The following is a 13,490-nucleotide window of genomic DNA, read 5'->3' on the forward strand; positions in this document are numbered from 1 at the left end:
AGCATCCCTGTTAGAGGGACAGGCCAAGATTTTATTTTTGATAAGAGACCAGTCCAGAATAGAGGTAAATCTGAAGTTGTTGGCATAGAAATAGTATTGAATTTGTGTTTGCAGATGATATTACAGAGAGAGGTTAGAGGGAGAAAAGAGGACTAAGGGCAGAGCCACATGGAACCCTCACAGAAAGATGTGGGGCCAGGGCCAGCAGATGAGGAGGATCCTTCAACGGACAGGCTGAAAGAGCATTTAGAGCAGTGGTCCCCGAACTTTTCAAAGTCATGCCCCTCCACTTACCTTTGTGTGCATGTGCAGACACACACACACACACCCCGGGGCTGGGAGCAAGGCCATGGCTCGGGGGTGGAGGGAGGAGGATACAGACAGGGGTAAGGGGGCCGAGGCTGGGTCTGGGTCCAGAAACGAAGCCGCAGCCTGGGGCTGAGACTGGGGGTAGGGGCAGGTGTAGAGCTGCAGCCAGGGTGTGGTCGGGGGCCAATGCTGGGGGTGGGGCCAGGGGCAGGGTGGCGCTCTCTCCGCATCCCCCATGGGGCTGGCCTGGGCCCCATCATGTCCCCCCTGAACGTTCCTCTGCACCCCCTAGGTGATACACCCCACAGTTTGGGGACCTCTGAATTAGAGACACAGAGGAACCAGCACAGGGCAGAGTTATGGAAGCCAAGGGAGGACAAGATCTTAAGAAAAGAATGGTCAACAGTATCTAAGGCAGCTGACAGGTCAAGGAGGACAAGGATGAAGTGCTGGCTAGGAAATGGTCATTAGTGTCTTTGGTGAGTGGTTTCAGCGGAGTGCAAGCAACAGACACTGGATTGGAGAGAATCAAGGATGAAACTGGAGGAAAAATGGCAGAAAAAGATTGTAAAGAGCACATTCAATGAGCTTAGAAACGAAAGAGAGAATGGGTGGTAGTTGGAGAGGCAAGTGGGGTTGAGTGTGGGATATTTTTAAGATGGAAGAGACTACAGCATGCTTGTGTTCTGACAGGAAAGAGCCAGAGGAGAGTGTGAGATTAAGGGGTTAGGGAGGATATGAGAGTAAGTGCGAGAAAGTTGGGGTTTACTGGGGCAAGTGGAGATGCTAAGAGGAGGGAAGGCAAGCTGAGGGGAGGGGGAAGGTCATGTTGTATTTTGTCAATTCAGACCATATATTAGAGATATAAACATTCTAGTACAGACAAAAATAAATACAGACTCATCAAAATTAGGACGTGGGGAAAAAGTCCACCCTAGCTGCAAACACCATCCCTTTGCACGTAGATCCCAGTCCAGACTGCACACTTCCTCCTTGAAAGCCTCAAAAAGTTTTTTTGCAGCATGCCCTGAAGATCATCAGATTTGGGTGATTTTTGACCCAAGGTCAAGGCTGGAATAAATTCTGAAGTTCAAGGCCCTTCACAGACAATGCCCTTCCAGCAGCTCCCTCCTCTTTTAAACAGAGGGGGCTTCAGCTCAACCACTTCTAATCAAAACTGCACCATTGGTATCACCTAGCAAGAAAGATGGTCTCAAGTAGGCAGCTCCAACCCATTTAAAAACTGACCGGTCAATACCAAGTTCCACCTGGCAATTAACAGGCAGCCAATACAGAGCACCAATTTCATGTGTTCAAGTGAGAAACTCCAATTAACAAGTAAGCCACCACATTCAGCATTACTTTTAAGTTGATTTAAGGTATTGTACCATCTAGATTACATTGCTATACTGTAACCTCAAAGTGACACAGTGACATGGTGAATAAGGTCTGCACCCAAAAGAGTTAGAACTTCTTGGCTAGATGAAGACAGCTAGCCATCCTGTCCAAGAAGCTAGTGAATCAACAATACACTTAAAAACAAATGGCAAGCACAACCTCTGAATTAAAGAGGCAACATAATCCTCGCCATTTCATCAGGCTGCTTTTCCCATCCTACAATCTTTACACTCTTATCCCAATTAAGCTACAGCCATCTATCTTAGTCACTAACGGCCCCCATTAGTGTGATACAATTTTTAACGTATTTATCTTCACAAAATCCTGTGCACTATTACCCCACTTTACAGATGGGGAACTGAGGCACAAAGAGACTAAATGACTCTTGCTCAAGGTCACACAGAAAGTGTGTGATGGAGCAGGTAACTGAACACCTCTGGTACCTCAGTGCTGGCCTAAACTCGAGCAGAGAAAACGGAATCTGAAGAATGACACTGGCATGTTATGATTTAGTGTATGCAAGTATTTGAAAAAAGTATTTTAAAGCTTTATATTATCAACATTATAAACAGAGCAAAAGTAAAAAACACAAAATGCAAATAAGTTCCAAAATCTTATTTTATTAACTTGAAGCAATTGCCACTTTGAACATTTGCTGCTATAACTATGAGTTACAGTTGATGACTTAATACACTGTAGAAGATTAAGTTATATCTCCTGCATTCTCACAGAATGATCAGCCTTCTGGATCAATATATTCAAAGGTTCTTCAGAGGTTTACGGCCACTTACCCTATATATGGATGGAAAAACATTATTAAAAGATGTGACGATTCAAAATCAAAATTCATTAACAATTTTATTTTAAAATGGTTTTCAATTATGTCAACCTATATGTATTCACCTAAGCAACATACATAACAAATATAAGTAGTAAAGAGATTTTTTAATATACATTCCCACTGCATTTAATTCTCATCAGGGGGCCCAGATTCAAAAGCACTTTTAGTTTGTTTTTTGCTGATTTTCAGTCACCATGAGACACAGATCATGGGTTAAATGCTTGGGTTCAGCCGAGTTTCACGTCGCACAGGGCCTGAGGTGTGGAGGCAGCAAATATAGCTGTATACCACCCTCATCCAAAAGCCAACTGCAAATGGCAGCTTCAGGGATTCTTCTATTTTGTACCAGTTTGCCACAGCTGGGAATCAGCAGAGTTCAGCACCACTCCAGTCACACATCCAACTCTCCCCTACACTAAAGGTTGAGAGGGAGAGGCGTGGCAAATAGGTAACTATGTCTCTATACCACTCAGGAATCTTCCATGCTGGGGGAACCATTTAGCTGGATGCTCAAGCCAGAATTACAACTCCTTTGTTCTGCCAGAAAAGCACAAAGGGAGCTGGAGGAGGGCCAAGGACCAGGATCCACTTGTTTTTCAACAATTTCTCATAACCCACCTCCCTAGTTACAATGTTTGCTCTGTTGGCTAAAGGTAAGTAAGAGATAGTATTAGCATATATAATGCATGTGCTACAATAAAATATGGGAACAAAATTTTGTATCCTCTTCTAGTAAAATCTTAAAAACGTCAGTGATGCTAAAATATATATATTTTACCGTCAAATTTGGTTGACTCCTTCCTAAAGGAAAAGTATCATACCCAATATTTCTCTTACAAGAAGAAAGCAAACAGATACAGTATTGTGTATCTTCCTACATTTGATCACAACAAAATCACATCGACCAGAAATGAAACAAGCACATCTTACATATAAATACCATCACAACAGAACTATTCTTAAAATTACCAATAGTGCTAATGAATGCTGTAAACAGAAAGATTAGACAGACATAAAAAATATTTTCATATCTTTTATAGGACAGAAACCTTTGTTCATGTCTTCTGGTGGTCATCATCTTCTTTTGAGCGGCACCTACAACACAAAGAACAAGTAAACGAGCAACTTTATTCTTCTTTAGAATAGTTTTTAAAAGTTCTGTAGGTATAAGGTGCATTGTTTCTATTGGAGTTGACAACTCATTTCATTATTCTTAAATAGGGATACAAAATAATAGTCAAAATCAACAGAAACAATAGGATTTCACTACATCTGTGTAAAATTGCCACCAGAAGTGCTGGATATGTTATAGGCGTCACCAGAACAGTGCAAATTTCTTTGTGTGGAATTAACTAAGTATCTAGTTCTTCATTTCAGTAAGAGTGAAATCTGCATTCTATTTCCTGTATGAACAAGAAACTTAATACGTTGAAGTAGGAACAGATTTACTTTTCATTAAAAATGAAAATAAAAACTGAGAAAAGACAGGTTGAAGGTTCAAAATAGGCATGTAACATCACCCATCACCTGCCTGCTTTGTAGTTCATTACATCTCCTTGGTGGGGAACACCCCACCAGCAGAATGACTGCTTAGTCTCATTTTCCATCCTTGATTGCACTAAGTGTGCATGTTTGTGCCTAGATGGATAAAGAAGTCCTATTTACAATTTGAAACGGGTATTACAAAAAAACCCCTGAATCCCTGTTTTTTCTATACCTTTTATGCAAATAATAAATGGAAATAAAAAGATGCATTTTTTATTGTCTCAAATTATATTTAAAACATCAGTATGGACTGGAAAAGTTTGATTCTGGATTCTTCATGTTGCATAACTAACTCAAATGTTTCAAACTATTTTTAACTGGTTGCTAAATGTTTATCTACACATGCTGTCAGAAATAACCTTGTTAGGAAGGTGAAGTTGGTGTCTCATCAAATCAGACCCATGGAGTAGGCGTAGAGTGGCCTGTGCCTCGCTTTCCTTTCTCTCTTTCAGCACCATCAAAAGGAAAAGTGAGAAAAATAGCACAAACATTAGTTAAAGCCTGAATTCAATCATATATCCTACAGGAATAATTTCATAACAATGAAAGCAGATAGACAGTATCTGTAGGTTTTTGGTTTGTTTTCTTTCTTTTACAATGATGATAATTAGAGATCTAATTAATGTAGTCTAATATCGCCTTCCAAAGATCATAACTTTTAATAATCCCTTTAATTAAAGGATTTACAGAAAAATGAAGGGTTTCTTCTTACGTATTACCTGATTTACCAGCACTGAAGACAAAATCTTTTAAAAATGGCTACAAATGCCTTGTTCACAAAAGACTTTATTATCTAATGATGCATACTGAAAACATACAGAAATCTGCATGGTCCACTTTACATGCAGCAGAACAATCTTCACTTTACAATAAGTGAGTGTCAACTGTTTTATGCAAGAGACAACACTGTCACATTTCTTAAAGAAAAGCTTCATTTACAAAAGAAATAAAAGGTAAAGAAGCAATTACCGCTTTTAAAAAGCAGCTGCTTTGTTCAAGAGTGGAAGGTTTATGCCTGTATTGAAAGACAACATGATCACAAATAATGAAAACAATGAACAAATGAAACACTTTTAGCATAAAGCAGTACACTTTCAAAATGACATACAAATAGTTAAAAATTTCATTATGTTGTCTATCTATCCTTTAGATATAAGGTCTTTCAGAATCAGATCCCAACATATGTAATTAGTAAATGAAAACTCTTCTGTAAGTATTGGTTCTATGTCATAGTGAACTATATTTAACAAAATGTATACAAAGTCTATAGCAAGTTGATTAAAAAAATTAAAGTAATAAGAACAGTACACTGAAGGCGCTCTATCCATCAAGTGCGCATTCTCCAAATTTTAAATGTGATGAACAGAACAGAAGTCGTAACTATGCCACAGTTGCAATGCCAGAAAATAAAACATCATTTATCAAACATGCAGGGAATTCTGCCATAAAGCTATTGTCTCTCATTTGTCAGTTGTTCCAGTAAAATAACATCTTAAACACCGGTGATGTTGATGGTTTAGCTTACCTTCAGTGTACTGAAAGTTGTACACAACCTGCTTTAAAAGAGGAGACCATCCCTGCAGGCAGGCTCAAGAAGGAACAGACCCCCTTCGGCACTGACTACACCAAGGGCATGCTGCTGTGGCCTGCACACACACACCTAGGAAAACGTGAATATAAACAGCATTTATGCTGGCCATTTTTTAAAGACAAAAATGAAGCCAAGTCTGCTAAAAACAAATCAACCACCCAGTATTACTGTTCTTTTATAACAAGCTTTTTTTTTTTTTTTTTTTTATAATATATGAACTGCAACCATATACATTAGCATTGTACTTGTGTGCAGTCTTGGCAATTAAAACAGTTCTACAGTGAAAATTTTCACATAAGACACAAACAGAATTACTCTAACATTTCTAAAAGAAATATCAGCCTTGGTGTTAATTCAAATATATCATTCTTCCTTAACTTTGCAGGGGAAATATTTATGTTTATATACATTAATAAACTGCTGTGAAATTTCTTCAGTCTTTGTATCTTAACTACTCAAACCCTTTGGACTTCTTCATCTGAATTAAATTTTTTCCTGGATGAAGGCATGTTGCAGAGCCTGGTTGATGCTAATCCGTTTGGCTGGGTCTAACATTAGGATCTGGTCCAACAAGTCCTTTAGCTGATGTACTTTTTTCCGCTGGTCTTCAGGGAGTCGTTGGCACCCAATTAAGTCTGCTAACAGGTCCTTGGTTGGATTAATGGTGCTCATGACAGTAACTTTTTCCTAATATAAAAAGTGCAACCAACATTTACTTCTACATAAATTAGCACAGTTAATAAAACCACTATGAGCACAGTAACAAGCACATATTCCAGTTAAAGAACTCACTCTCTCTCTGATGTTATTCCTCCTAAATTTACTGCTGTCCAACACAAATTTAGTGTTGTAACTCTCATTACTGTAAATGTTACTTAAAGAAATACTGAAAATTGAACGTAAGACTAGTAAATGTGCTTTATGCCAAATGCATTCATTTTCTTGCACATCTCATTTAAGATCCGCTTCTCTTCATTTGAGACTCAGTGGATTAGTATATTGAGAATTCTAAGTGAGAAAGCATGTTCTATATTTGCCAATTTGACGCATTCTTAGGGTGCACTCTAACATTCAGTGGTACACACTATAATCCCTAGGGGCATATTTACCCTACAAAATTATGTTGGCCTAAATTACGTCGGTATACAGCCATCACAGTCATTGAATTGCTTTTGTAGTCCACACTATGCTCCTTGTGTTGGTGGTGCATGTCCTCATCAGAAGCGCTTGTACTGACTGTACTGTCAGTATGGGATGGCTTCTGAAAGCCAGTAACAGTCGATGTAAGCAACACAATATTTATACTGACGCTGCATCGACCTAACTACATCGATACTGACTCTATGCCTCTTGTGGAGGTGGTTTTTAAGTTGGGATAGTGGGGCAGTTATGTTGAGGAAGCGAAATTTTAGCATAGACACGTACATAGTTATAATTGAAGTAAGCTGCTTTGCGTCGACCTAACTCTGTAGTGTAGACCAGGCTTAAGGGAGTATTCTATAACAAACATTTCACATAAAAGTTGCACATTTTCTAATTTTAATAAAACAAAGGAAGGCAGCAGCATTAAGATTTATTCATAATTTCAAGTTAAGTTTATTGAAAGTTAAATTATATGAAGGAGTGCACTCAGTTTATGATTGAGAATAACCAGATTTTTTTAAAAATTAAAATACAAAGCCTGAGGGAAATTCCCTGTTGCTAGAACATAATTTAACCTATCACAATAAACTCTCTGCATTCTGCAGGGGAAAAAAATATTTTAAACAGCCTTCACAATGTATCTTGGTACTAATTAGGACATTAATTAATAGGGCATTAATTACTGAATTTCATAAACATTATTATAGTTAAAAAACTTTTTAAAAAATTATAGTTCAGTTAGTCCATTTAAAACTTACCCTTTCTGTTACTTTGTCTACTTCTATATACATGAAGTTGAGATTTTGATCGAAGTGTTGATCTTTGAATACACCTTTTCGGATCATCTGAAAATAAAACAGAGGCAAGAGTTTTGTACAGTTTTTTGTCTTGAAAACTTCAGACTCATCATAACTGAAGATTACATCTACTGCCTTACAGTAATATGAATTACTTAACACTTTTAACACTTGTTCAGAGAACAGCGAGAAATGACTAGAACATAAGAACAGCCATACTGAATCTGACCGATGGTCTATCCAGCCCAGTATCCTGTCTTCTGACAGTGGCCAATCTCAGGTGTTTCAGAGGGTATGAACAGAACAGGTAATCATCAAGTGATCCATCCCCTGTCGCCCATTCCCAGCTTCTGGCAAGACTAAACTGAATAAAACGTCACTCAAACCAGTTGGATAACACACACAGTTATTCTCCGTTTACTTACGTGTTTTATTTTTTCAGGTCGGTGTATAAAAGAGGTTTCTGCTTTCACTTAACACATATAGTCTAAGAAAAAGAAGTCATGTACTTTCACGTCATAAGATTTATAATCAATACAAATTCTACAGTCAAAAGGTTGTTATATGCTGGCTTTTAAGACATCAAACCAAATTCAGTGTTTACTATGATGCCCATTACTGCAATTTCATATGAGATTTTAAACAGTTTACACATTTCTTACCTTGTTTGGCATCTTTCCTTTGAGGTCCATGGCAAGTTTCAACATATGGTTATTGGTTTTGCCAGGAAACAGTATTTTTCCTGTATAAAGTTCATATAACGTGCAGCCTACTGACCACATATCTATACCATAATCATAGATTTTTCCTATAACTGAAACAGAAGAGTTTTCTGATTATATCAGTTAATATCACAAAAGCAGGCATAAACATAACATCCCGCAAGAGCAAAAAGATCCTGTAAACCCTGATTTAGGAACTACCTTAAAACTCATATTCCTAAGAAGAATAAAGTATCAAAGGAAGAGAAAGAAAGTCTTTCCATTTTCCCATGACAGTGGGCTTTAACTGTATCTTGCCCTGGCCACCACAAAATAAAAAACAGTGGAAACTGTCAACCAAAATTACCCCTCCCCCCTGGAAAGGTCATGTGAGCTTCTGCTCACCAAAGTCCGTCTGTTCTGCCTCTGCAACATCTCAAATCCCTGCCCGACTAGGACCAAACAATGAGCATCTCAAGCTCTCTTTCACCAGATGCTAGTGTGTTCTGCTACTGATAGATCGCGGGACTGGCTACATTAAGATTATTGTTTTAACTTTGGTTTTAGTTTTTAGATTATCTATGAAGCATCAATGTTCCAAATACATATGGCCATGTATGATAATTACCAGTCAAGTATTTACGTAATTTAAATACCGAGAGAAATACGTCAGATAAACTTACTAATTTCAGGAGCTCGATAAAATCTACTGACAAGATATGGTGTGATGTCATTATCTGCAACATGTGAAGCTGATCCAAAATCACAAAGCTTTAATATGGTTTTAGATTCATTCACCTGCAAATTAAATAAAAGCTTTACTGGCACAGTGACAGTACACAGATTGTCACTGATGCTGTGATAGTACATAAACTGTCACACACCAGTAACAAGACAATCTCAAATCATCCAATAATCCCCTTAACTAACTTTAACATTTGTTCCCCTTACTCTATCTTGGTTCCTCGTATTCTAATGAAACTGTAATTCCTTCTTAAACTGGAAATGACAATGAATGGCACTACATCATAAAAACTACTGACTTTAAAATTCATTTTTACTGATCAATATGACTAATTTTACAGTTGTTTATCTATAAACTGAGAGACTATTAAATAACATTTCCAAATTTATATTTTCTCTCTACTTATATCAAATGCATGCGCTATTAGCCCACCAAAAATAATCAGTTAACATGATTGACAAAAAAAAATTAAAACCATGGACAAATATGTCCAAGAACTGTGTGTTCAATTTTTTTAAAAAAAAGATTTCTTCTAGGTACACAGTAAGAATGACACCTGGTGAGAAAGGCTGGAATCTGCTCCCCAGGCTGCCATTCTTGAGCCCGAACAATGTGCAAGATTAATAAGTGAAGATTATTTACATTCAAATGTGTCTTCAAAAGAAACATACACAAATTCTGAGCTGGCACAAACTCAGAGTGCGCCTCCCCCAAATACAGAACCAATACACATTTCAAATAGTAGTAGAGTCCTAGTCACTCTTCCCCGTCATCAGAGAAATGGCTCTTCCTTGCCATATTTGGCTTGATCAAAAGTTGGTCATATAAAAGGTCCTGAGGATCCCCTAAATCTTCACCAATCTACTTCTCTAGAGCAGAGTTTCTCAAACTGGGGGTCTTGACCCAAAAGGAGGTTGCAAGGCTATTGGGATCATTTTTTCCCTTGCCTCACAGCTAGGCAGCCGAAGAGCAGTGGCTGTTGGCTGGCCGCCCAGCTCTGAAGGCAGTGCTGCTGCCAGCAGCAGTGCAGAAGTAAGTGGGGGAACGATATGGTTACTTAGCTCTGTAGGGATCTGCACTGATGCAGTGAAAGTTATGTCCAGTACCAAGGGTGGGGTGGGGAAGGTCATCACAGCCTGAAATATTTTCAAAGCAGGGCCCAGCAAAAAAGAAGTTTGAGAATCCCTGCTCCAGAGAATTAGACAGGGTAGCAGCCTGCGCAGAACTAGACAACATTCCCTGTCTGAAGATCAGTCCAGAATGTGCTCATGTAATGAAGGCACATAATTTTCCACTCAGAGCGCAAGAGAGTCACTTCTGCAATGCAGCCAAGTTCCAATGATCCCAAGAACAGAGCAAACAAAAGTCACTTCCATACCTGGATAGCATGAACTGCAGCACTCAGCTCTGTTGCCAATCCAGAGAGCTGGCTAAAATTCTCACTCTCTAAATCTGGTATTCATATATCAACTTACTGTGTCAGTAATAACAATGCACATCGGAATTAGTACTTATTAGCTAATTAATATTACATAGTTCATGTCATTTTTTGGGTAAATATTCTTATAGCTGGAAACATACAGCCTCTATTAGATTACCACACCACCAATAAGACTTAAATACCTCATATTAAATGAAATGAATCAACTATAAGGACTAGCCAAAAAAAATATTCTACAAAGTTTTAGACTGTTTGGAATAGAATTCATGCCTCCAATACAAAGTTAGAACATTTGTTGAAGTCATTTACGAACATTAGTATTCATTTTGTATGTACTGTAATAAAATTTAGAATCTTTAATATGAAAAAATATTCCAGTAGGACATATATATATTCAAGTAGTCAAAAAACATGTTATTTTATTATTTGTTATATTATTCAGCTTTCACAAGTTGAACAGGCATTTGCTAAGATTAAAGCAATGCACTTCACTACTTTTCACACAAGTTTAAGTACGAGACCGCACTGCACTCCAGAGATTAACTTTACAGTCACTCGCCTCTGGAATTTTTTGATAGCAGGATTTTCTCTCAGAAAAAAGGGGTAAAGTTGCATGTGCATGTAGTTTTTTGTTTCTGTTTGTAGAATGAATGGAAAAGTGAAAACTAACTTTTATACACTGAAAAAAGCAAAATTCTAAATTGAGCCAGAACTTCTAGTATGACTAATACAAAAAACACCAAAGGGAAAAAGCATACAAGAATTTTTGAAGTTCTATTCAGAAATATTTGCGAATGCTGGAGATGACCCTGAATAAACTGAAGATATCATCATAAAGGTGAGAACTTTATTTTTCTATTAGAACACATTGTCCTGTATGTGTGTGTAAATGGTTGGATGCCATAGAGAATTCCTTTATCAAAATGAGGATCGCACTGATGGCTTGGATCGCTATAATTTCTAGGGGTTGCTGACAACTCATAAAAGGACATTACTTTTTTTTTTTAAATCATACTTGGATGGGAAATGAGGCCTTAAGATCTTTCACAGTTTGATTTCCTTTTTTGAAAGGGTGCACTTAAGGCTTCTTGGGCAGACAAACTGAAAGACAGAATGCTTATTTTAGGATTCCTTACGTAAAGCCTTTGTTTTTCACAAAGAGGTCTAAAGATTAGCTTTAAAATATTTGAACAGTTGTATTCTTACTCATGTGGGCAATTTTTAAAACTCAATATTTTAACTATGTTATAGGTGGAAACCTCTTTCAGTCATTGAGTAAATAGGAAATTTTAGAAATAGAGAAAGTCTTAAGTTCTTGCCTGCTCACTTTTTTCAGACATCTATTTGGTTAAAATGATTATACTACATTGTTAAATTTATTACAGATTATTTCAACCATGCTAATAAGAGATATAATCATCTTGGGGAAAAAAAATCTACTCTCATTTTGTGGCTGGCAGACCACAGATTAGTTAAGCCAAGCTCAAACTTTGTAGGGAACATAGAAGAAAGTCCTGATTGAACCTTAAAATGTATAATATAACCTGTCAATCTGAGCACTTAAATTGGTTTCTGGATACTTGTGTGGAGAGCTAGAGTAGGAGTTTTTGGACTTATTCCATTTAACTTAATCCTCTTCATTATTTCAAGTCTTTATAATCCTTTATAATACTATTATAAGTCATGCTTCTAAGCACTGACATTATTTCTTAGTTGATGCTTTCAAGAGAACAGAGGGAAGCCATCCATCAGTTCAAATTAGTCAGACTTCTCACCTTAGATAACATTAAGGGAACAATTCAGATTTCCCTCAGGGGATTCTAACTCAATATATTTGATTTTTAAAAATGTATTTAAGAAAAGCAAAGTTATTTTAACACAGTTCAGCCAGAGAGAGATGTATCATATCTATAATATAGTCGGGTTAGAAAAGATTAATCTCTTTGAACAGTCAAATTAAACAAGATAATTAGGCAAACTGGATTTTCCATTCATGCAAGCTCAGAATTGGGAGGGAAGAATCAAGTTAACCCTAGCTGTGCCTTAGGGCTTGTCTACAGTTATAGCGCTGCTCTAGCACTTAGTGAAGACGCTACCTATGCTGACAGGAGAGAGCTTGCGCCGTCTACACTGGGGACTAGGTTGGTATAACTACATCACTCAGAGGTGTGGATTTTCCACACCTCTGAATGACATGGTAATATCAACAAAAGTTTGTAGTGTAGACCAGTGGTTTTCAACTTGTGGTCAATGGACCTTTGGGGATCCACAGAATACATCTAAGTATCAGAGGGTAGCCGTGTTAGTTTGTATCCACAAAAACAACAGGGAGACTGGTGGCACCTTAAAGACTAACAGATTTATTTGGGCATAAGCTTTCTTTGGTAAAAAACCCACTTCTTCAGGGTGCATCTGAGAAGTAGGTTTTTTACCTATGAAAGCTTATGCCCAAATAAATCTGTTAGACGTATTCTCAAAAACAATAGGGAGTCTGGTGGCACCTTAAAGACTAACAGATTTATTTGGGCATAAGCTTTCATAGGTAAAAAACCCACTTCTTCAGATGCACCCTGAAGAAGTGGGTTTTTTACCCAAGAAAGCTTATGCCCAAATAAATCTGTTAGTCTTTAAGGTGCCACCAGACCCCCTGCTGTTTTTGAGAATATGTCTAAGTTCACAAAGGGGTCTGGCACCTCCATTAGAAATTTTTTAGGGGTCCGCAAATGAAAAGAGGTTGAAAACCACTTCTGCAGACCAAGCCTAAGTTAACTTGACCATTAAAAACAGCTTTTTAACACGTGTTTTTACAGAAACAGAGCCAAATTTGTTATTGGAGGCTTCAAAGAAGTTATACTACATATAAATTTGGCCCTCTCTCTATCTTTTTTTTTTTTTTTAAACGGCCAGGGTATAAATTTAAGACCCTGTATGGCCCTCAAGTCAGTTATTTGCATAAAACTCAAGGGTAGAATATGGTTT

General features: G+C 37.6%; 1 protein-coding gene across 6 annotated transcripts in view; it reads right to left on the reverse strand.

The window, feature by feature from the left end:
* Positions 1-2,307: 2,307 nt before the first annotated feature.
* Positions 2,308-13,490, reverse strand: part of PRP4K (pre-mRNA processing factor kinase PRP4K) — a 50,557-nt gene continuing 39,374 nt past the window's right edge. For 2 of the 6 annotated variants that reach the window (XM_073332159.2, XM_073332154.2), the window contains 7 exons: positions 9,009-9,123; positions 8,287-8,438; positions 7,586-7,672; positions 5,619-6,371; positions 5,063-5,108; positions 3,598-4,538; positions 2,308-2,499 (listed from right to left, as the gene is read on the reverse strand). In XM_073332159.2, coding sequence (XP_073188260.1) covers positions 6,168-6,371; positions 7,586-7,672; positions 8,287-8,438; positions 9,009-9,123 — 558 coding nt within the window. In that variant the 3' untranslated portion in view covers positions 2,308-2,499; positions 3,598-4,538; positions 5,063-5,108; positions 5,619-6,167. The remainder of the gene's footprint in view (positions 2,500-3,597; positions 4,539-5,062; positions 5,109-5,618; positions 6,372-7,585; positions 7,673-8,286; positions 8,439-9,008; positions 9,124-13,490) is intronic. The other 4 variants (XM_073332158.2, XM_073332155.2, XM_073332157.2 and 1 more) reach the window with 4 other exon arrangements.

The sequence above is a fragment of the Lepidochelys kempii genome, chromosome 2 (assembly GCF_965140285.1).
Source record: "Lepidochelys kempii isolate rLepKem1 chromosome 2, rLepKem1.hap1, whole genome shotgun sequence".
Lineage (NCBI taxonomy): Eukaryota > Metazoa > Chordata > Testudines > Cheloniidae > Lepidochelys > Lepidochelys kempii.